This window comes from Poecilia formosa, unplaced genomic scaffold (assembly GCF_000485575.1).
Source record: "Poecilia formosa unplaced genomic scaffold, Poecilia_formosa-5.1.2 Scaffold133, whole genome shotgun sequence".
NCBI lineage: Eukaryota > Metazoa > Chordata > Actinopteri > Cyprinodontiformes > Poeciliidae > Poecilia > Poecilia formosa.
This window is the reverse complement of record NW_006800072.1, coordinates 536-23,193: the sequence shown is the minus strand read 5'-3', so window position 1 is coordinate 23,193 and position 22,658 is coordinate 536. Positions and strand designations below refer to the sequence as shown.

General features: G+C 36.4%; 1 protein-coding gene across 2 annotated transcripts; it reads right to left on the bottom strand.

The window, feature by feature from the left end:
* Positions 1-3,010: 3,010 nt before the first annotated feature.
* On the bottom strand, positions 3,011-13,227 carry LOC103144855 (glutaredoxin domain-containing cysteine-rich protein 2). Of its 2 annotated transcripts, XM_016676362.1 has the most exons (6): positions 13,094-13,227; positions 12,760-12,825; positions 12,183-12,366; positions 8,543-8,652; positions 5,930-6,157; positions 3,011-4,130 (listed from the first exon to the last, which is right to left on the bottom strand). In XM_016676362.1, exons 2-6 carry the CDS (start codon positions 12,814-12,816, stop codon positions 3,957-3,959), a joined length of 753 nt encoding a protein of 250 aa, XP_016531848.1. In that variant the 5' UTR covers positions 12,817-12,825; positions 13,094-13,227; the 3' UTR covers positions 3,011-3,956. The 2 variants fall into 2 exon arrangements, with proteins under 2 accessions (XP_016531848.1, XP_007562075.1); XM_007562013.2 differs by lacking the exon at positions 13,094-13,227 and having other exon boundaries at positions 12,760-13,070.
* Between the last annotated feature and the right edge of the window lie 9,431 nt (positions 13,228-22,658).

The window sequence follows — 22,658 nt, the reverse complement described above, 5'->3', positions numbered from 1 at the left end:
AAACATAGTGTATTTGCTTTGACATTGGAGTGTCCTTTACCTTTCCCTCTTATCCCTTTGGAGCAACAGAGAACTTGAGAGGCCAAGAACAGTTTTGTGACCCAATTCTCTACCATACTGGTTGCCCAGTGGAATAAAGAGTGAGAATGGTGGTTAAAAAGTTCAAAAGCGCAGCCTTAATGTCCATATAGGCAGCAGAGAGGTCAAAGGAAAAGAAAACAAAGGTCTGCTGTAATTTGATTTGTGTTTGAGCTCTTGGCCAGACATGTCCTCGGCCATATTCCTATCTCTGTATCAGAATGCGGGTTTGGTGACACAATAAAAGTAAAAATGGAAATTACCTGTGCAAGGAAAGGTCCACAAGTAATGTGAGGATAATGGGTTTAAAAACCCTCCAGGTGGTTGGTCAGGTAAGGGTTGTGACATGGAAGCCTTGAGGAGTTCATTGAATTATTATTTGGTTATTATTATTAGTTTTGATTGATTATCTTTTATCTTGATGCAGAAAAGGAAAAAAAAAAGCTCATTTCAGCTCAGTGCAGTTCATATGTTGTTTACATACTGAATTTTACAAATTTTAGCCCTGGCTTGTTTGTGTAACTTTAAAGAAAATACCCTCTGGCTAAAAAAATAAGTCCGCTGTGATTAATAACATCAACTGATGTTTAAATCGTATTTTTTCCGGTTTATGATGGCTCCTGGCAGGTTAACTTAACATTCACCACAGAGAAAACATATAGCTCCCTCAGAGATATTGAGGTATGAAAACATAGTAAGAACATAAAATATTTTTCTCATAAGTTTCCCAGAATACAATAGAAACATGATTGACTGCCTCTAATTTTAGCAGGAATGGGTAAGGTGTAATTAGATGTAATTATGCAGTGATGCATTTGTGGTTGTGTGCCATTTATAGTAAAAGCTATTAGCATATTCATACAATGTTAGTCATAAAAAAAAGAAACATTCCAGAATTACATATCGAGCATTATCATTAAACTTTCTTTATCTTCATGATGCATCTCTCACTGCTGAATACAGATTACAGAAAGAAACTGACATTTCAGACTCAAAGGAGGCCTTGAGAAAATCAAATGTATAAAGGTCAACAATAAATCTGAGCCTATTGCTTATTGTTTATAATCTACTATGATATAAATTTGATCATGATGCTAGAGCATAACAGAGGTATCATGTATGTTAAAAAAATAGTAAAGATTTCTAAAGTTTTATATTAAGCTCTGACACAAGTTGAAAAGCAGTAATCCATGAATTAACAGCACATGGTTGTAATTATTGGCCAGTAATCCCATTATTATCTTTAGGCAATTTGTAATTTAAGTGTGTAAGAAAACTAACTCTTAATTATATTAAAATGCTTCAGAAAATATTCAGAAGCATTGCCAGTGATGGAAATTTGATGTTCTCTGTCCTAAATCTCACAGTTTTAGGAATTTGGTTACCAAGGTGGCAAATCTTCTTCAAAGGCTGTGTAATATCACATGGGAACTAAAAGACTGAACAGTCAGCAATTTGGAGGACATGGCTGAATATTTGTGAGCATTGAAGTTGTGCTGTAACAGTGTTAATTTTGCAATAGATTAACGCCCTATCCGTGAACATCGAAAAGCTTCTTTGAATTTGTAAAACCTACTGTCAGTGTGAGAGCAAAAATGGAGAAAGGCTATCAGCATTTTCATCAGGATATTAACAGCGTAAGGGTTTCCTGTGCAGATGAAGCTCAGCAGACCTTGTTATTTTGCACAATTTGCATTACGGCCTACGTGTATCTTTCAGGAATTGTAGTCATTGGAAAGTTGCAACCTCTATGAGCTGCTACTCATTCTTTTTCCTCCTCACTCTGCTTCTGTTCTTTTTGACATTGCATTTGAACTGCAGCCTAAAAGAAAAAAAAAAACTTTTTTGTCCATCTATGTGCAGTTTAGAGGTGTGTAGAGCTCTTTACTATGTGCAGTGCAGTGACTGCCAATCTGCATATACAAGGGACTTAAGCATAGTCAAGGTTTTTCTGTTTGATTTGAAAATGTATACATTTAAAGCTGCTGGGCAAACTCATTGATGTTGCATCTAGTGTGTTGTAGAGCCAAAATGCATTGCAATTACGGTGCATTTCAATAAATCAGCTTTGCTGTAAAACAGTGTAGGTGTAATTAGGTTGTAGCCTTGGATGATCTGCCTCCAAATTCTCTGATGTCAGAGTAACACAGGTGCATGCAAACCATACATTAATGATAAGCTTCTACTGCTTCCAGGTAGGCTCCTCCATGCAGCCCTCGACCCACTTATTCTGTCACCAATGAGTCACAGTAACCTCGCTTCTAAAGTATTAGGTTGAAAACAGCTGCAAGACTCTCCGATTCAATCATTTCTAATGGTTTGTGCATTGCTTACTCTATGCACCCCAGAAGATCTCACCAACAGAAGAGAACATCCACATTATTTCCCATTTTTAGAATCCCAATAACATCTAAAGAGTTGAGCAGTATCGACTGACAAATATTGATTTGTGTCTTTAATGCAAATTTTCTTTATCGTGCTGAAGTTTGATGCGTAAGAATGTATTACTGGACTTTGGACATGGGTGGAAAGCTTTATCAGACTCCTACTCAGAGCAGGATTTGTGTTACTGGTAATACTACCAGCAATAATTAGTCTTTATTGAATGTTGATAAGGATAGGCAGAGGTACAGGATGAATAAAGATCCTCAGAGTTTGGTACAGGAGCAATACTTTATATAAGAATTCACTTATATGAAACTGTTTGTCTACAGGTTCAAATCCAAGACAGAATTGTTACAGCATAGAAGACATATTAGTTTTTCCCCATTTTCTACCCACTCCATCTTCAACCTGATAAAATAGCAACAATCCAGAATCCTCCTGAACTGGCTCATAGTATTTCTTGTTCAGAACAGGCTCAAGTTGTTTTGAGGATTGAATGCAGCGTTAGATTTGGGGCCCATCACTCACCAACCACTACATCAACTGTAATTTCTCTCTTTTATTGACCGTGCATAATTGTTTATATATTGTATATTGTGAAATCCCTAGTGATATTATTTACTAATAACCTAGTGATCTGTTAGCTAGATTGTACATTAAAAATAGTGCTTTGCTTGACATAATACAACATTCACTTCATATACTTTAATAAAAAAATGTGCAGACAATGTGATTTTTGTTTTAGGGTGTGATCAAGAAAGATTCCAAATAAGGAGTGCTAAATTGCATGAGCAAAAGAAAATTGCATGTGCAGCAAATGGGCATGTTGGACTTAATGTATGAAAGAGTGTCGTTATAGTATAAAGACAGCATTTTGAACATAGAACATGAACCATTTGTACTGTTAGCTTGATGAACTACAAAATGTTCTTTTTTAAAAGTAGTTGATCTAAAATACCTTATTTAGAAAACATTTTTCTTTCACACTATCACTTTTTCACACTACGTCCTTATTTTCAGTGTTGTGTTTTCTCCTGTTTAACAAAAATAAACAGTAATTAGCTTTGAAGAATACATCACTTTGACATGATAAAGGTTACATTCTCTCTGATTAATAAACTGGGAAAAAGAACATTTAACCTCAACATTTTTCATATTAATTAAAATTATATCAAGGTTGTTGAACCAGGTTCTACAGGGAACAGGCACACAGATGCAAAAAAGTGACGGCAAAAAAAGGGATTATGTTTTTGTGTTATCTCATGCAACATTCACTGCACACAGTAATTGTTATTTCGTGATTTTTGTGTCTGCAGAACAGACATTCCCTTGTCTTCTCATGGCTTATGGTTCCTTGTAGAGCTCTGAAACATCCCACCTATAACATTTTGGGATTAAAGCAGTATTGCGGCTGAGGCAGTTCTGACAAGGCGATAGCGCATCGGTCACACGCTGCACTCTCATCGCCAGACATGGGTACTGGCCAAATGGTGCTATTTACTGGAGCAGGACTGGCACCTCTCCAGACCATCGGGGTAGCAGGCTTGGCATCGCAGATCACTGATGGACTCATTGAAGCGGTTCGCTAGCATGGACAGCTTGCTGCCATGACACAGGGAGCACGGAGCGCAGCCTGAACCACCACAATGCTGGCAGCTGTCGGCCTCCTGGAGACAGAGCAAACACTTTAGGGGAGAAAATAGGAAGTGGGAGAGAGAAACTGTGAGGTAAGGCAAAGGGTGAATAAGGACTAGAAGAGGCTGGATGGATGGGGAAATAAAATAAGAAGAAGGTAAACAATGCAGAAGCAAAAGATGGGGATTCTTGAAAGGTCAAGGACAGGGCAATGCCGTATGATTTGTTTTTATTACAGAACTTGGTGTGGTGGTTCTGCTTTTTAGTTATTAGAATTCAGTCTGTGGTTTAGTGCTTTTCAATGATCTACATCTGTCCTCCATTCCATGAACTGACGCAGTTATAGTTTTACATTGTACAGTTTGTTTTACAGCTGTTTCAAAATGGATTAATCCCAACCCCAGGCCAGTTCATAATTAACAAATGTTAATACAGCTGCCCAGTGTGAGTGACCCACCTTCAGGAAAACTCAAGGAAACTTAATGACTTAAGATTTTTTCCAAAGACATTTTTAATCAGTGTCTGTCTTAAATAGGTATGTGTTAGGAAAATGCACAAGTATATAGCAATTTTCTTACTTACAACTACACTGTCAGTAAATATTGAACAAATGAAAAGTATCCATGTAGATTGACAGAACAAAGAGGTTATAAAATACTCTCCGCTATTGTTATTCAGCACAATAAATTCAATGAAATGCATTCAAAACTTGCTGGGATAAGTGGCATCATCTGTGAAAATTTATAACACAAGTCATGCTTGAACATCCTTTTCAATCTCCATACTTTTAACCTGCATGTTACTCATAAATATTATGAGCGCAAAGTCTGAGACAATAGTTCTCAACTGGGGAAAGAGTGGATTGCTACCTCAGAGAGTCGGGGAATAATATCTTCCTCAAGCGGAGGGGTTCAAGGATCTTGGTTTGTTGTTTACAAATGATTCTAGAACCAAGTGGGAGATGGATGGATTATTGTGGCCTCATTTGCAGAAATGCTTCCTGTCTGACTTTTACAATTCTGAATTTGGGTTGTAAGTAACAGGCTTATAAGTTGTAGTCATAACAACCACATTAATACGATGGTTGAAGTCATTTTAGGGGCCATTCGGTCACTTGAGTCACAGGCGCTGCCCTCTGTTTGGTTAATGTTTGAGTTATTATCTCTTGACGATCCAAACATGTCACATAACATGTCAGACAACAATTATTCTAATTACATGATGTAACATTTCTCTTTATAAATTGTTAACTATTAACAGCTTCCAAACTTGGGCAAACATGAAAATGATAAAAGATTATCTTGTCTCTATGAAACAAATAAAGCACAACATGAACTTTCTTTCAGATGCAGCAAAAATGTGGCAATAACAAAAGCAATGAGCAAAAGATGGAGCAAGACGGTGGGGAAAGAGCAGTAATCAGCCAAGAGGGGGAGGAAGTAATAGCAAGTTGGGTCTCCTTGCTGGCTTGTAAGTGGCAAAGCAGATGCTGCAAGGGCAGAAGAAAACTGTGGACTCATCACTATCTGTTCACAGTAGACAGATAACAGTGGGACAATTGGTTAACAGTTATAGCAGCAAGAAGGTCAGCATAAAAGAGGGAAAAGTGGAATACAACTAATATTCTTGTTATAAGGTAAGAATGTGACATCGACAGATAAACTTGATGACATTTTGTAGGTAAACATTTAAAGTAAGATTCCTGAAAACCTAGAATAAAGTGAAATTTGATAAGAGAGAGGACAAGTGAGACTGAAAATAAAATGACTAAAAAATGTGGTGATAAAAACCTGACCACACTATTGAGAATGACTTGGCCATGCATCATTACCTTGGTATCTTTATTTTCAATCCCATTCTCCTCTTTTTCTACATCCTCTTGTGCCTTAAGAGCTTTAGCCCTCTTCCGACTTTCCTTATCCCTGGCCTTTGGACATCCCTCCAAGTCCAGTGGAGGGACGGAGTGCTGCCGCGTCATTTCAGGCTTCCTCTGTGGTGCTCTTATTATGCGGAGATTGCTGGTGTAGATGATTATTTTGCCAAAGTCCAAAACTGAGGACTGAAGAAATGTCAACTTGTTACTGGATAATTACAAAAGTTGCATAAAAACACAAAAATATATTTTTTTCTAAAATTCTGACATAAAATTAGAGTAAACCTTTCCTTTTGTAAATCAGTCAGGTTTAACAAATTTGGTTCTACTTGAAAAATGAAAAACAAAAAGTTTTTATTGATTTTTAAAAAGTTCAGGTCAATTTGAAACTAATTTGTTAGTGTGTTCATATTGTCCATTTGGAAAACCCATTTGTGCCGACTCTAACTTCCTGCCACCTGTTTTGTGAAGTGCATAGGCCCACTCTTCAGCAAAGCATCCACACAGGAGCCTGTCACCGCCATATTTCCCTTTTCTTTAAAATATAAGTGTTAATTACGATGCAACACATTAGTTTTAGTTTCATTAAACCTCATTTGTGCCTCTGAAAATTAAAACTTTTGTCCTGGAGTGCTTTTACACACCGTCATTTGGCTATTTTATGGGAGATTCAGACTAGCGGCTTCTTCCTTGCTGAGCAGCTTTTCAGCCCATGTCTGTACAGACTCATTGTTGCCATTTTGCTATCTATGGTTGATCACTAAGATTCATCAGTGAGGAAAAAAAAAAACTGAGTCCTTCTTGAACAATATGGTGGCGAGACATTTCTAAGTTGATTTTACATGCATAAAATTGTTTGAACAAATAAACATGAGCCGTTCCGGCACCTGCATATTGTTCTATAGTTTGCCTCATTAATTTTAGTTTAACTTTAATGTGACACATGAATGCTGTGTGTCATCTGTCTTTTTATCAGCTGTGTTTATATGTGGTTTCAATTGTGTATGTCAGACAATACAATAAAACACAATTTGATTAGATTTTCAAAATAAAAATTGCATTTAGCATCAATACTGTGAACTTTTTATGTCAGAGGAGGATTAAAAGTTCTAAAAGGCTGAAGAGTCACACCCTTGTCAAAAACAAAACAAGCTTTGTTACTGCAGCTGTGCTAATGGGGCTTTTGGTAAATCGAAAAGCAAGTAATCCTCTATTAGAAAGCCTTACTGCAGTATAATTAGATTTTAGAGGAAACCTTTGATCCTTAATACTGACAACAATGCTGGATCCTTACTTCTTTAAAATTGTTTATTTATTCTATATGCTGCACACATCTTATGTTGTCACTTGGAATGAGCAATCAGAGATAAGAGGGAACCGTCTGTGTTGCATGCAAGGTTTTATGGCTGCTTGTCAACAAAGGCTCAGTAATTACAAATCATTTAAGGTTCTTACATTATCTTCTCTAAATCTCATTATGGAACAACAACTAAAGCATTTAAAAAATATTGCCATGCAGTCATTACATGCCAGCTCAGTAATGCTCTAAACTAATAACGTAATGTAAGAGTTCTGCCTTCCAATTTGAGATCAGTTCTGATGTGGTCAGTTGGACTCTGTGTGTATCTGTGTGTATCTGTGTGTTTGGAAGATGAAACAATGAAAGTGACATGAATCCAGCAGGCAATGCGCTGTGGCTGACCTCTGTTTCGGACTGATGCACTAATGAAGCTGCTTCCCTCAGCATCTTTGTAAAACTGGTCTGATTGAAAAATAGAAATAAAAAATGAACGAAAGAGAAAGAAAACCCTCTTTTAATATTACTTACATTCCAAAGAATCATGTTGGTGAAACTGGTACATCTGCCAAATATATGAATAATGTTGCCTCTATTCATCTATAGCTGTACAATGAAATAGTTCAAAGGATATCGATGTGTTGGAGTGGACCAGACAAAGCTCAGTTCTAAATCTATTGAAGAATGTGTTTGGTGTGACCATTGCCAAAACTGATGGTCACAGATGCTCTCGCTCCTATTTTACAGAGAATACTGGGCAAAAGTGTCAGTCTCTATATTTACAAAGCTGATGGAAGCACCACTTTATGTTCATATAACACACAAAATCCCAATAAAATGAGGTGTGTCATTGTAATATAGTAAAAGTTGAAGGTGTGTTAAAGTTTTTTGTTTTATAGCACTGTACAAGAGTCAGATTTTTACAAATATTCGATTTTTTTTCCGATTCGTCCCAGCTCTTTGTCTATTATCATCTTCATACATATTTTTTTTTATCAATATAACACCTTCTAAAAATGTTTCATGTCACAATTCTTCTACTTTGTTGGTTTGTTTGTTGATTTTCTAGTGCAACTAAATCTGATTTCATTGGACGTTGATTAAAATGCCTAAAACCACTTAAGAAACTTTTGTAAGTTCCAACCAAAGGTAAATCTGCAGTGACAAATTCCTGAAAGGAAAAATAAATCAAGAAAGTGCTTAAAACCTTAGACATTCAGGCAAATAAGAAATGTATCTTCCATTTTCTCATCCCAAACAGCAAGCTTTATTACCTTGCTGTCACCCTCCGTTTCCACAGTCTGACCACCTGCAGGCTTGTAGTTTCTCAGCCCTCTGTATACATTTATTCTTTGGGCAATGAGTCCTGTTGTTGGATAGAAACCTGAGTGAAGCAAACAAAACAAAGGGAAGTCTTAGCATAGCTTGACAACTTGCATCAGAAGTTTAAAAAATACAGTCTCCCTCTCACAAATCCTAATTTGCCTCTTGCTATTTAGGCTTTAAAAATATCTGATTTAATTTTATCAGCCTTGACTCAACCAATGGAGTATTTTACAACCATCTTGTTCATTTAAGTAGATGAAGCTGTATTTAATAAACTGTGTGTGCCATTCTGGTTTGGAATAAAGTAATAGGGAACATGAAGATCAACAATTGCAAATCAGAAAGTAATTATTCAATTCTCAGTTTGCTGCTCTGTTCTTATGATCACCTTTTGTGTGTGTTTCCTATTTAAATGTAAGGAGCCTATCTTGACTGTTAGTATAATTTACATGTAAAGCAAAAATAAACTGACAAATATATTTGAGAAGTCATATTTCTCTTATTTTTAGATTTTCTTCATTGGCTCCTTCAAACCAATTTGAAGGTGATTTACCTGTAACTATATCATGTTTTTTATACTTTACAATATTTTACAAGCTCAGAGCTTATCTGATTATCTGATATTGCTATAAATTTGGCAGTGGTGGGAAGTAACGAAGTACAAGTACTTCATTATTGTACTTAAGTACAGTTGTGACTTGGCCCATCTAAGCCAAAGGCTAAAGGTCATCTTTCCTTTTGACTTTCGCCATATGCATTCCTGTGTATGAGGGAAGCCTGCAGATTTAATGACATGGTGCAATCATCTCTCTCCACATGTTTGTTCAAGGGAATAACTAATGCATTCAGTTTTTCAGAAAAGTTTATTAATACCAGATCCAAAGTGCTCTTTTTAGATAAAGGCACATTTTGCATTTCATTTGGAAATGAAGATCCCACATTAAGAAAGAAGAGAAGCGCAGAATTTAAGTTGCTGAGGTTGAGAGTAAAAGTCCAACCATCAGCCAGGATTCCACAGACTGATTTTCTTTTCCAGGCAGACTTGGCACCTTCCCAAACTGTAAAAAGTATCAATACTTGCACTGTGCTTGATTGGCTAGCAAACTCATCTGACCAAAACCCACAGAAAATCTATTGGGTGTTCTCAAGAGGAAGATTAGAGACACCAGACCCAATAATGCAGACAAGTTGAAGGAGGCTATTAAAACAACTCTCAACTAAGCTTCCTTAACACCTCTGCAGTACCTCAGGATGATCACCTCAATGCCACTCTGCAATGACGCAGTAATTCATTCAAAATCCAAGTTTTAAGTGTACAATACATGGAGATACTTTGAATTAGGCTGACATGTCCGCATTAAAGTGCAAATATTTTCACTTTTCAAATTGAATCACTGAACAAAATTATTCTATCAAAATCTGACATATTAAAACACATCTGTGTTACGTTGATCACATAGTTTTAGTGTTAGAAACATGAGAGTCGGGTTAAAACAGACAGATTATCATTTTTTTCATTGTGAAATCAATCCTCCATGTATTGTCTATGCGGAGCTGCAAGGGAGCAGAGTCTCTCTCTCTCTCATGTCCCTTCAGTAAAACATAATTCTCCTAAGTGATGACAGTTTGTTTAGCACACTCTCATTGACTGTCATGGTTTGCGACTCAGCAAATTTGATTAACTATTGCCATTGACTCATTTTAATTCATTTTTATTTCCAACGGAAGTAAAAATTAATTTATTAGGTCTTAAGTTTTGCTGCAGTTAATGTGCAGATTAAGCAAAACATAGAAAATGTAAAATTACTGCCCAAAGTCTTTTGACCAGAGAGCTAGGAGCATTTAGCTTCCCAAATGATTTATGGGATGCTTGCTCAGAATGAGATTGGTGCAATGTCAGCAATTTATGCCAGCATAAATATATATATATGGAGAAGATAGATACATTATTTCAAAGTTTACATCTGAATAAGCCTACTTTCTTTCTCCACTGATAATTCCAAGTCTGGTCAAAGAATAACTCTGTTCATATAAGTGGAACTGTGAGTTAGATCCCCGTTTTGTTTTGATCAAATGTAATTTGTCTTCCATCCTCCTCACATCTTATTTTAATCATTTAAAAGTCCAAAACCATTTTTAAAACTCCTTAACACCTCTTTAATACCTATAAATATGACTGTAAATTAGTCAAACATTTAATGCAGATGCTGTGTTTTTATACTTATTTTCTTTTCTTTTATTGATTTCTATTTATCTTATTGAGATTGCACAATAAAAATATCAATCACTGATCCTTCTAATCACTTTTGATGCATTACGAGTCTGATGGATCTTCGATTGATTGAGACTAGTTGGTTTATTGGCATAGTTAAAAGTATCATTATGAGGCAATAATAATTAGTATTTTAAGCTCAACTGAATCTGACTTTTTTTGTTGTTTTTTTTTATTACAACTGGATTTAATTAGACCATGCAATTGAATTTAAATTGGTCTGAATAAATTTTAACTGGACTCTACACAATTTGATGACAGATACATGGAAATATTCTTGAACTGGCAAAGTGTAGATGAACACAACTCAGCTGGCAAATTCTGGTGCAAACATAATGTTCATATTGCTCTAAAACTGTATGCGTCAAACCCAAGCCTGCACGCCAAATGTGGCCTGCACAAAAATAATCTTTGGCCTGTGAGATACTTCCAAATGTCTGTATTGGCACAATGTAGGATAGATACATGATGTAACTCTTTTCAATCTGTTTCCAATTAGGCCGTGTTGCTATGTAGCCTCAGTTTCCTGTTCTTCAGTGAAAGGTTTTATCCCAGAAGTGGTCTTTCCTTCCCTGTGGTAATTTTAACTACTGTTCCTTCATGTCATCTTGAACCAGCATGTCAAATATCCTCTGGCATGCATTTTATCTATTTATTTTTTTGCTTTTAAAGAATGTTGTTTGGCAGTTGTGGCCTTTATTCAGCAATAATCTGACAGGGAAGAGGCTGAGAGAAGGGAAGAAAGACGTGTAGTAAAGGTACCAAGGACGGGACTCCCACTTGAGACGGGCGCATCGGTCTGCAGCCTCTGTAGACGGAGCGTCCACTCTAACCACTGCGACGCCCCCTGACATCCGTTTTGATCTACACAACAGCTCACTGAACATTTTCTATTTACTATATAACAGAGGGTTTTGTGTAAAAATCCCAGGAGATCAGAACAGTGAGTCAACAACAACTATGCCATGTTCATAGGTGTTATAGATTCAGCACTTCAAAGTCACTTAAATCCTGTTTCTTTTCCATCCAGTTCAGTGTGAACTTTAGAAAATTTCCTTTACCATATCTAGATGTCTAAATACATCGAAGAGCAGCCATTTAATTTGATAAATCACTGCTTATGTTAAGCAGTTGAACAAGTGGGGAGTGAATATTTTTTTATAGGTCAAATATAATGTGAATGTACATAATCCAAAAGGTCAATAAATGAAAATCAAACTGCAAGTATTGCATGTGCTCCCATATCAACATAAACATTTTTGACTAAATAGTATATCTGTGGTTTACAAGCAGACTAAAATAGTTATAAAACCCACCTTGTTCGTCCCTATTAGTCTCCTCAAAGCTGCAAAACTGCTCCATCTCAAGGTGGCTGGGTGGGATTTTACGGTGGATAAAGCTGTGAGGGTATTTTTCCTCTGGACTTTCCAGCTCCTGACCGTCCTCATACACGTGTTTCAGCACCCGACCACTGTAGGATGACGCCAGCTTGAACCTCACCTACAGTTTCAGGGAGTAAAAGGTGTGATTATGCTCCTCTGCTCAGCAGCTTTCTGACATTAAAAAGATGCAGCATTAGCAAGAGGCAGCCTTAAAATAGAAGAAGATAGGCAAGTGAAAAAAAAAGCTGTTTGGTCTCTGAAGGAGGAGTGGGGGTCTGGGCATGAACACGAGGCTGAGCTTCATTCCTCTGTTCCAATTGGCTTTTTGTCAAAATCAGATACAAACAGAAATTAATTCTTAGTTATAATATCAAGTATTTTTTCAGATATTTTAGATGTTAGATAATTTTTCTGAAAAAATAACAATCAGTTGAGCTTATTTTTTTACTCTGACAGATTCAGCACTTCAAACCTATAAACCTGGAAGAAAGTATTTCCATAAATAGCTTGCCTTTCTGGGCTTGGTGCCTTCATAGCGCTGGTTCAGCTTCCTTTGAAATTCCTCCATGGCAGATGACTGAGGATGAGGTGCAGAGAAAGCGTCAGTCCATCTACGAAACCCTTCTTGAGCAGAATGTTTGGCACTAGTTTGACTCGATGTTGCCTTGGGCTGAGGTGACTGTGTGGAGTGATGGATTAAAATACTGGACTGATTTCCAGCTTGGTAGAAGAGAGTCCGGCTGAAAAGCCGTGTGTAAGGAGTGGGTGGATGTAAAGTTGGGATGAAAAAGGCTCTGTGTCCTGCCCCCAGAGTTTGAGTGTACCTGCTGTTTTAAGGGACCTACCTTTTTAGCTCCTCATGCTAAATTATTCACAGCTAGATCGTGTGTACAAAGGGGTGGTTGAGAAACTAGAAGCTCCACCATCAAATAATTATGATCACTAAAATAGAAAGTATCTAGGACCTGTGTATCTAGTTCTGTGGTCTTATCGGTGTAAGAAAGAGAAATAGTGAGAAAGTCTGTGAATTTGTGCATGTGTGTGTGGGAGTTAAGTACTTGCAGCACTGTCACTGGATCAGAGCCAAGTGCATTAGTACTAGCTGCTGTTTTATATGAAACATTTGAATTAAAGAAAACATGTCTGTCTTTCAAGACCCAGATGCCACTAAATTAAAATATCAGTCTTGTGAGATTTTTCTTGTTCAGGTTTTGCATGTACAAAAAATAAATACACACCATGTTAGAATGAGTATTTCTCATTTTAGTCCTATGGTGGTCTGTAAAAAGGTTTTTCATTATTGAGGTATTCTGAGAAACAGATTGATTTAAAAAATCATGATGAATTAAGACAACAAGCTATGTCTAGACCTTTGCCACCATGTTGTTTCAATATGTACTTACAGTATTGGTTATATTTGTATTCCTAAATCTCTGTTACTCCCATTTGGTCCATAATTTGGAAATAGAAGCAACATAATTTCACCATGAACCTGCAAAGTATGATTTATTTCTGTGTAGTCAACTTTTTTATTCATTAATTTATTAACTCAGTGTTTTTCCCCTGTATGTGTAGATTACTTGGTTTGTGACTGACATTTGCAGTAAATTTTATGTCACTAGATCCGTTATTCATTGTTGACCAATAAAAAGCATTATTTTCTTATAAGGTCCTGAGATGTTTTCCACTTTAAATATTTATTTACAAACACCCAAAATTGACATTGGGTATGTTTAATATCAAGTCAATTTCCATAATATAAGGACTATGAAGATCATTCATGAGATTCTCTGACAAATGTTAAAACAACTGAAATCAAATTTAGAATAAACAATATTAAAATTTATGTTTCAACAATTTTCATCTTAGCTGCTTTGCAAGAATTTTGACTTTTATTGCCATAATTTATACCTTACTAGAGCCCTTGCAAGGTTTATGCCATTCCTTTTTCTTCAGTAAATGCAGGACACTTGAGAAAGATTCAGCAATGTAGAAAATACCAAAAACAATGTACAAAATTGGAATACCAAGGCATATTCTAAAAAAAATCAAGAAATTGACTGGAGTCAAAATATAAAACCAGAGTAGATGTAATTAAATCTGTTGGCTACATTAAGGCTCCAATAATAAACCTGGAAACCATAAATTTTTCAAGTAGACTTATCTTTCCTTGCTAGGGATATGAAGTCTCTTTTTCTAGTGAGACATTTTTACTTGTCGCTATAATAAAGACACGTGTGTTACCTACAATTAATGAGGCCTCAGTTCAGTTCATGTGGTCTGCTGATCCATGGCAGTGTAATAAAGGGCACATTATATGCAATGTACAGCCTCAGATATTGAAGAAGGTAAAATAGATGGATTCATTCTTATGTATCATTTGGTATGAGAGCATAAATAAGAGCCAAAAAAAAAACACTGACCTGTAATTCAACTACACACAAAAGTAATGTAAGCCATTTATAGTAAGAGTGTCTTTATAACACCCTGTTGAATACTTGTTTCAGTTCTGTTACACATGTTGCAATATGTAATTTCTTGGAAATACAGTCTCTCCAGGGTAAGTAATCACCTTTGAACACACCATCAGCTGAAGAGTGATGGCAGGTAGTGTGTGGAGTCAAGTCTCTCACTGCACCACCTAAAGTCACCTGAAGACGGAAGAGCTCTGCAGATCATCTATATAATCAAGCTCTTGCACTGAGGCTGGGTTTACTTTAAAAGCACATTACATTCAGCTGTTTGCCTGTGATGATGTAATTTATCAGCCTGTAAAGGCAGATAAATTGCCTTTACTATAGTTCTCTATAGTTCTCAAACTATAGAGAACTATAGTGCTTCTCTATAGTTTGAGATACAATTTCTTAATGTAAATCCTTTTCATTTGCTCATTACATTGTTAAACTCTCCTATTTGTTTAAAAGTCTTTGACTCATGTTTGAGTCAGTTATTTAGTCATTCCCTCCTGAATAAAGTTTCTTTATGAAAAAATGTTGAACTACTAACAGATTTTTGATGGACTTTCAAAGAAAGCAATTAGTATCTTTATCCTGCAGGCCATTTGAAAACAACAGTTCCCTTTAAGTGGTTTAATTACATTCAACAGTCACATCTGTAACTTCAGATCGCCACTTCCAGAATTGCCTCGAGGCACAACAGGTCTGACTTTTGCTCTGAGTAGTGCTGCAAGTCTGGGTCGACTATTTAGACATTCATGTTAGGTTTTAGCCTAGTTTTTAATTCCTAGTGGTGAAAGCTTTTAGGGTTAGATCAAATGAGATCTGTTTAGATTAGTCAATGCATTCCTCTTCACTGTATACCACAGTATGCTGCATGCACACAAAGCCCCTTCATACATTCATGCATTATCCAATTAAAAGTGGTTTACAAATATTTTTCGCTGTGAATATCAGTTTTTTTAAAAAGCGGTTATGGTAGTAGTTTTCATGCATTTCTAATAGCCAGTTTTTCAGAAAAAAGTGCATTCACTACATGCATGGAGAGTTAAATTTCAGAGTTATTGTTTTAGATGAGAGTTATTAAAATTAGTGGGAATAGGAAGTTTGACAGAAAAAAGGGAAGGGAGAGGGGGTGTACTGAGAGCAGGCAGACACCATCTCCTGTCTCTTTCCTGACCGAGAGTCATCTTAATCAGATTGCCGAACAAGCATGTATGGCTACTCAGGCAAGAAATTGTTTTGGATGCATCACAGAGAAGGAATTGTTTAATGTGCCGGATTCGTGCCGCTTTCGGTTTAATAATTGCCACTAAATCTGGCTCTCAGTCTCTCCACATTAGCAGTTCATGTATATTCTATTATCTCCATTATTCCCCCCCGCCCCTCCCACCTCAGCAGAAATTGTAATATAATTTTCAGCACCCACTTACAGTAGACTTTTCACACCAGGTATTATCCAGTCATCCACTTTTTTTTCTTCAGTACTCAGATAGTGCAGATGGACATATTTGTTTTCAATATGAGTTTCAATAATGAGGGGAAAAAATTGCTTTATTATATAAAACAAATTAACTCTAAAAAAATCTATTTTCCATGTGGGTTGATGTCATTTCTCTGTTCCCTGTTGCAGTGATCGATCCATACTCTTGGATGTTTGTTCAGTTTTAAAGTAAAGTGGAAGAGCTTTTCATAAAAATCAGTTTGACTTTTGCTTCTGCAGTTTAAACATAAGCTGGAAACAGTTTGAATTCCTTGGGATATTTTGTGGGACTACAGAAAGCAGTGTTTCCATACCAAGCACTGAGTCAGACCTGTTCAGCATTGATGCCAGACTCATGAAAAGCCCCACCGTCTTTCTTGTCCTGGTTGTTGTTTTCATAAATGAGAATTCAGTGCACAGCTCAGCGAGGGAGGCTTCCTCCATGGGGCTCTGCAGGTCACATCAGTTCAGGTGGCTTAGAAACCTGATAAGGATTCACTATGTTCTCTGTTCTTGAGACGTATGCAAGGCAAAGCCAGCTGGGAAGAAGGCTTGGAGGACAACGCCAGAATCTCTGAAAGGACTGGATTTCCAATTATCTTTTTCACAGGAAGAACTGGAGGACGCTGCTCAAGATTCACAAACTTGGGTGGCTCACCTCTGCTTCTGTTAACACATGTCTTCTTTCCATTTCCAAATTTCCACATTGGCAAAATTTCCTAAAACACTTTAATTATGACAAAACTGAAACCCTTAACATTTAATTAAATTAGACTGCTGCCCCACAACATTCTCAGTATCAGTGTTTTAAATAGAACTGCTAACACATTCAAATTTCATTATCTTAATTATGGTGTCTATCAAATGATGGATCCTGCAAGTCACAGTCAAGTTAATATTTGATATTTCAGTGGGACTGGTTTTCTATCTCATTTTAATTAGCTCTGTGCTAATGACAGTGGGTGTACAGCTCCCATGAAAACTTAAATGGTATGCAGAACTAATGTCTGAAGTGTGACCGAAGCCTGCTCTGGTGACCACTTCAATCCCCTTTCATTTCACCTCTAAGAATGAATCCTTTCTCAGAAATGATGCTTAATTGTTTCGGCAAACTGCTAAAATGAGGTTCAAGATACAAACACAGGCAGTTAGGCCATTATATTCTTGACATGAACTGTAACTTCATGCAAACTCTGTTTTTAATACAGTTTCTAAAGTGGCCACAGTTGTACTATAGAATTTACTAGGTTAAAAACAACCCAGTTTGATTATTTTGCTGATCTAATCCTGGACTGACCACAACCTGAGCAGATTTAAGTATTTAAATCAAGTATTTTTACAACTTTTGTTATTGTGTTTGGTCTTGTACCTTACAGTCATTATATTAATTTCCATATCTAAAATCAGGAAATATGTGAGAGAGAAACACTAGCACGTATCATTCTACATGTTTTATTTAAGTCTGCTTGGAAATTAAATAACATAGAAGCAAGTTTACAAATAAATTTGTTACTGAAATAATTAAGATGTTGTATTATTATGCATATTTTATGTTTTAATAAAGCTCTTTGATCATGTTTTACATTTTAGTTTTGGTGGCTCGAGGTTTTTGTGAAATTCTTACAACAGCCCAAGCTGAGCTAACAGCACACTAGAGCTGTTTCTCACTGGTGAGAGAAAATGCTTAAATCACCAACAGTGAACATTTTCTGTTAGGACTGTGCATCACTTATTAATGTTGAATATGGTATTGATGATATTTCTTATAATTACCCCCATTTCCCCAGTTTCATCATAGCAATGTCCCCAAGACTCTCTCTAAGCTTTCTTATCTTTATGACAATGATATCTATACAGCAGTTGGTAAAAAGGGCAGCAAAGGTCCATCTAAGTGGCAACAAACATTGAAGGGAGACACAGTTTTATTGGCTGACAATATATTGCATCTGGACCAAGCAATATATGGTATTGAAAATACTGCAGACATTGTTAATGTGATGACAATAGTGATTCAATTCATTGCACGGCTCTTCTTCTTGCACAGTAACAAGGACTCTTGAGACTTAACAGACTGAAGTCACATGTCAAGAGTATTTTTCCAACATCTCCAGCTTTAAAATCTCAAAACAACTATGAATAAAACTCCACTGCTGCTATATTTGAGTTTTCAAGAGAGAAAGCAATTTTTTAAAATATATTTTATTCCTCATGCACTTGATGTAATGAATCAGGCAAAGAGGGAATATATAAATCTTTCCTGTTACCATAATAAAGGATGGCACATACAAATGCACAACTCAGGGTAAATCTTGGAATTAAAATTTCTCAAGCTGGGAATGGCTTTGAATGTAATAGACTGGGAACCTGAGCAATGAAGTAGGCTGTGAGGTATGCCACAATGTGCAAGACCTTCACAGAAAGAGAAAATTGGATCAGGCAGCAAATAGAAAAAGAAATCAAAACTTATTCAAATCATATCTCAAGCAGCTGAGCTTGGAGAGGAATTTCACAGTTAGCATTTATTTAGCAGTACATGCATGTGCAGGTGGGAAGGTGAACACTAGAAGTAAAATCCTAGAGCAACAGTGCTCTATTTATTATGTTTAAAAAATTGGTAGAATTGCCTTGGTTTATGTTACAGCCATTTGGCTGCCTCTGTTCCCATCTGATGGTTTTCTAAGCCTTCAAGGAGCATTTCATTTCAAGAGTGTCTGGCTGCATCGCAAAGAAAGGGTGGCAGATGTCACTCGAGTGGAGGGAGTTTATTCTGCTCCACACAGACGACCCTTTATCCAATACAAACACAGCAGTGGCACGAAACAACCCACAAACCAAAGGGTGTCAAGCAGTGTGAAATAAAGAAATTATAAACACCAGAACCGGTTAGTCTGCATGTGTGCATCTTATAAAATTATCTAAATCAATCTTACTGTTATATATACACACAAAAAAAGATTGTGATTCTAAAAAATCCACACAATCCTTATCCAGCTTTGTCATAAAATAAAAGCAACCAAAAACAAAACAGGTGAAAAGAAAAGATCAAAAACAATTAATCTCCTGACTAAAAATATCCCATTTTAGATTAGCACTTGTTATTGTCAGTGATGTTGGTGCTCTAAATATTACTTGTCCCTTAAAATCCAAACATTTTTATGTGTATTTATGTATTTAAAATTAGGAGTTGCACCCACACCCTCCACCTTCATTAGCACCCCAGTAAAATTATATAAAAAGCTTTCACATGCAACCTTCTTCCACTGCAGTAGTATAATTAAAACCTTTAATTTCAGTACATGCATTTAGTTGTTCTCACAAAACCATAATTGCCACACATATTGGTATCTCTTTCACTTTCCTTAAGAAAAATGTAATGAGAGCATTTTATCATTTCTGCTCTTTACTCTCTATTTATTTATTTATTTTTATTTGAACAGAGCCGTTGGAAACTTTTTATTGGGGATCAGTGGCGTCTTTATTGATTGTTTAAACTGATAAAACTCAGGTTTTATCACTGGGTGACAGAGATATTCAGAGAGAAGAACAGGGACATAGACTTAATATACAAATAAGGTTAAAACCATACCTGACTTTTAATTTTAATATAAAAGAGGAATCCACATAACAATAGCTGAATTGTTGGAAAGCGTAGAATTCAGGGAAAGCTAAATTAACACAACAAAATGTTTCTATGAAGGTCAAAATTTAAACAATAAACTTCAATTTTGGGTATTTAGATAAATTCTCCAAAGCACAGCAGGAAATCCCTGCCAACATAAAAGAGCCATCATCTTTCACTTTAGTATAAAAGCTAAAATAAAGATTTTTAATGCAAATTGGTGTGTCAAGTCAAAGAAACTCTTGCCTGAACCAAATACTAAAAAAATAAGAATTATTTAATACAAATAAAAATTCCTTCACATCTTTTGCAGACTTCCCTCCCTGCTGCCAACTATTTTCTCCCATATGAGGCAGAAGAAAAAAAATCTACTTCATGATTTTGGCAATATTTTTTTTGTAAATGAATTCCCTGAGGTGTCACTTTTGCTGTTCAGTCTTGCTGTCGTGCTGAGTCTGTTTGCCCTGTTCCCATCTAGCACAGTAATTGGGCTAATAATGGTGTTCAGTGCCTAGAGTCATTCACAGGGCTTCAGTCTGTCAAAAGTTTTAGATTCATATAAGGAGGACTTATTGTGTGCTCTACTCAAGGCCTACATATAGTATTATTTTGTTTCTTTGTCCAGCTTGATTTTTTTCTTTGCAAAAACATCATCAATGGAAGTCATGCAATAATGAATTCCTACATTTACAGCCACGACTGTCTGAGGGCAATTGAGAAGAAAATGCAATTTCAGCTATGTCACAGATCGCATGCCTTTGGCTGTAATGGGCCACAAATAAATCCACTGATGATGTTTAAAGGGACATCGTACTTGCACAGCACACATGATCAAGCACAGCCAGAATAAGTTAGAGAAATAACCAGATAAAGAGCATTCCCTCAAATTCAGAGGCTGTTGAATCCTATAGCTCCAGGTTTTGATTAGAAAAAAAACTCTCAATACCTTCATCATCTACAATACAGGCAATGGATTAGTTCAGAGGTATTTGTTTAAAGAGGTAGGAAGCAAAACTTTTGGATTTTCTGGGTTTATCATCATCCCAGTGCTGAAAAGAAAGAAAAAGTATTTCAGCAAACCAAATGCAGTACCAATTTGTCTGCCATAAAAAAGAAGCAGAAGAACTATGAGGCAAGAGCATGGAGATATGAGGCAAGCTATATGCTTTTTTGCAATTTTGAACCCACTAGTTCTTTTTCTTGTTGTACCCTCAATTTTTCTTTTCTTTCCAGTAAAACAAAAAGCAGCTTACCATCTCTCAGCCTGCTATGTTGTCTGCCCGCACATTTTGCATCTTTAGCCTCTCCATCGCTTCCTGAATCCAGTGCGATAAGCTGAGAACAAGACGCTGAAGCCCCTTACACACAAAAAACAAATGTACAAAAACAAAACAAGAGGGGCAAAATGTGTTGTGGGAGTAACATGAGGATGAGGATTTAACAAGCTCGACAGTAGAAGGCAGAAATAAGACGAAGGAATCATGAAATATCTTGTTTTGGTGAACATGTAACGAAGGTCTAATGCAGAAAGTTAAGCCCGGTGTAAAGTAAACAGATAATTAAAAAATGTAGGGCTTGCAAAATCTGTGTAAAACAATAGAAAAACTCCAGCATGTTGAAGGGGGAAGGGTGTGACACAGCTGTGTTCCCATTTTCAACATCTGCTAAACCACAGATGCCTGCCTGAACATGTTTATTTATTTTAATGTCTGTGCTGATGTTCGTGGGAATGTTTGTGCTTCAGGCAAATTTTAAACATGTTACACTTTAACTATCAGTGTGGTTAGACTGTAGCACCTCGGGTTTGTTTGCCCACAACATTTTCACACGAGAAAGCAGGAAAATGTGGAACGTAGTGAGTGAAATAATTTCAACAGCACAGACAAAACTATTGGCACTGCATGCAAAGTGTAGTGATTGGTATTATCAAATCTTGGCAGCAAGATCAGCTGCATGGGCCGATTCAGTAGATCTCATGAAGCATAAGCCTCTAAGGTGGCAGGAAGAAAAAGCCATATTTGAACAAAAAATACTAATATGTTCAATCTGCTGTTACACTAAATGCTGGGTTAAGTGAGACTTGTGTTATATGACAATATCCTTAGTAGAAATTAACTTTAGCTTCAAGAAATATTTTGGACAATAAACATGGAAACGAGTTTCAGGATGACACTGACGTTTTATCTTAAACAAAACCCTAATTTTTTCATTTTCTCAGATGTTTTTCTCCAGTATTTCAAGCCCTTTCTAGAATCACCCTAATTGAAGTGATTTAGTTTGACCAAGAGCAGATCACCACAGCACATGTATGTCAAAGTTTAGTCTGTTCCTCCTGGCTCGATGTAGAGGGACTCTGTGCTGCAGCTGAGCTCCACCATATCAGCTTCCTGAGAGTTTCAACAAAATCAAATTCAATTCACATTCCCAAAAGGTGATGTGATTTTTATTTTTAAATAGACTAAATTACAGTCTATTAAATTATGAGTGCTATAACATTACAATGTTATTTCCTTGAAGTTTCAGATTATCACATGACATAGAAACATAAGGGAGACTTGCAATATTGTGACAGAGTCCTGGAAAGAATAAGCCTTGATTTCAGCTCAGATTAAAACCTGCTTCACTTTGTTTTGCTTGTTTCTTTAATAACTGTTGTGATTTAATGCAACCAGTCCCAACCTGTACTGTCCCTTTGTAGTAGAGAATAATCAATAATCATGAATACTAAATGCTGTTGTTGTGACACAAAGAAGTACCTCAGACTTGCTGTTTGTTGAGATTACTGTTAAAAACCCCGACAATGGATGTGTTTTATGAACTCAGAACTTGGAGTGCCAACTAATGGCAAAAAG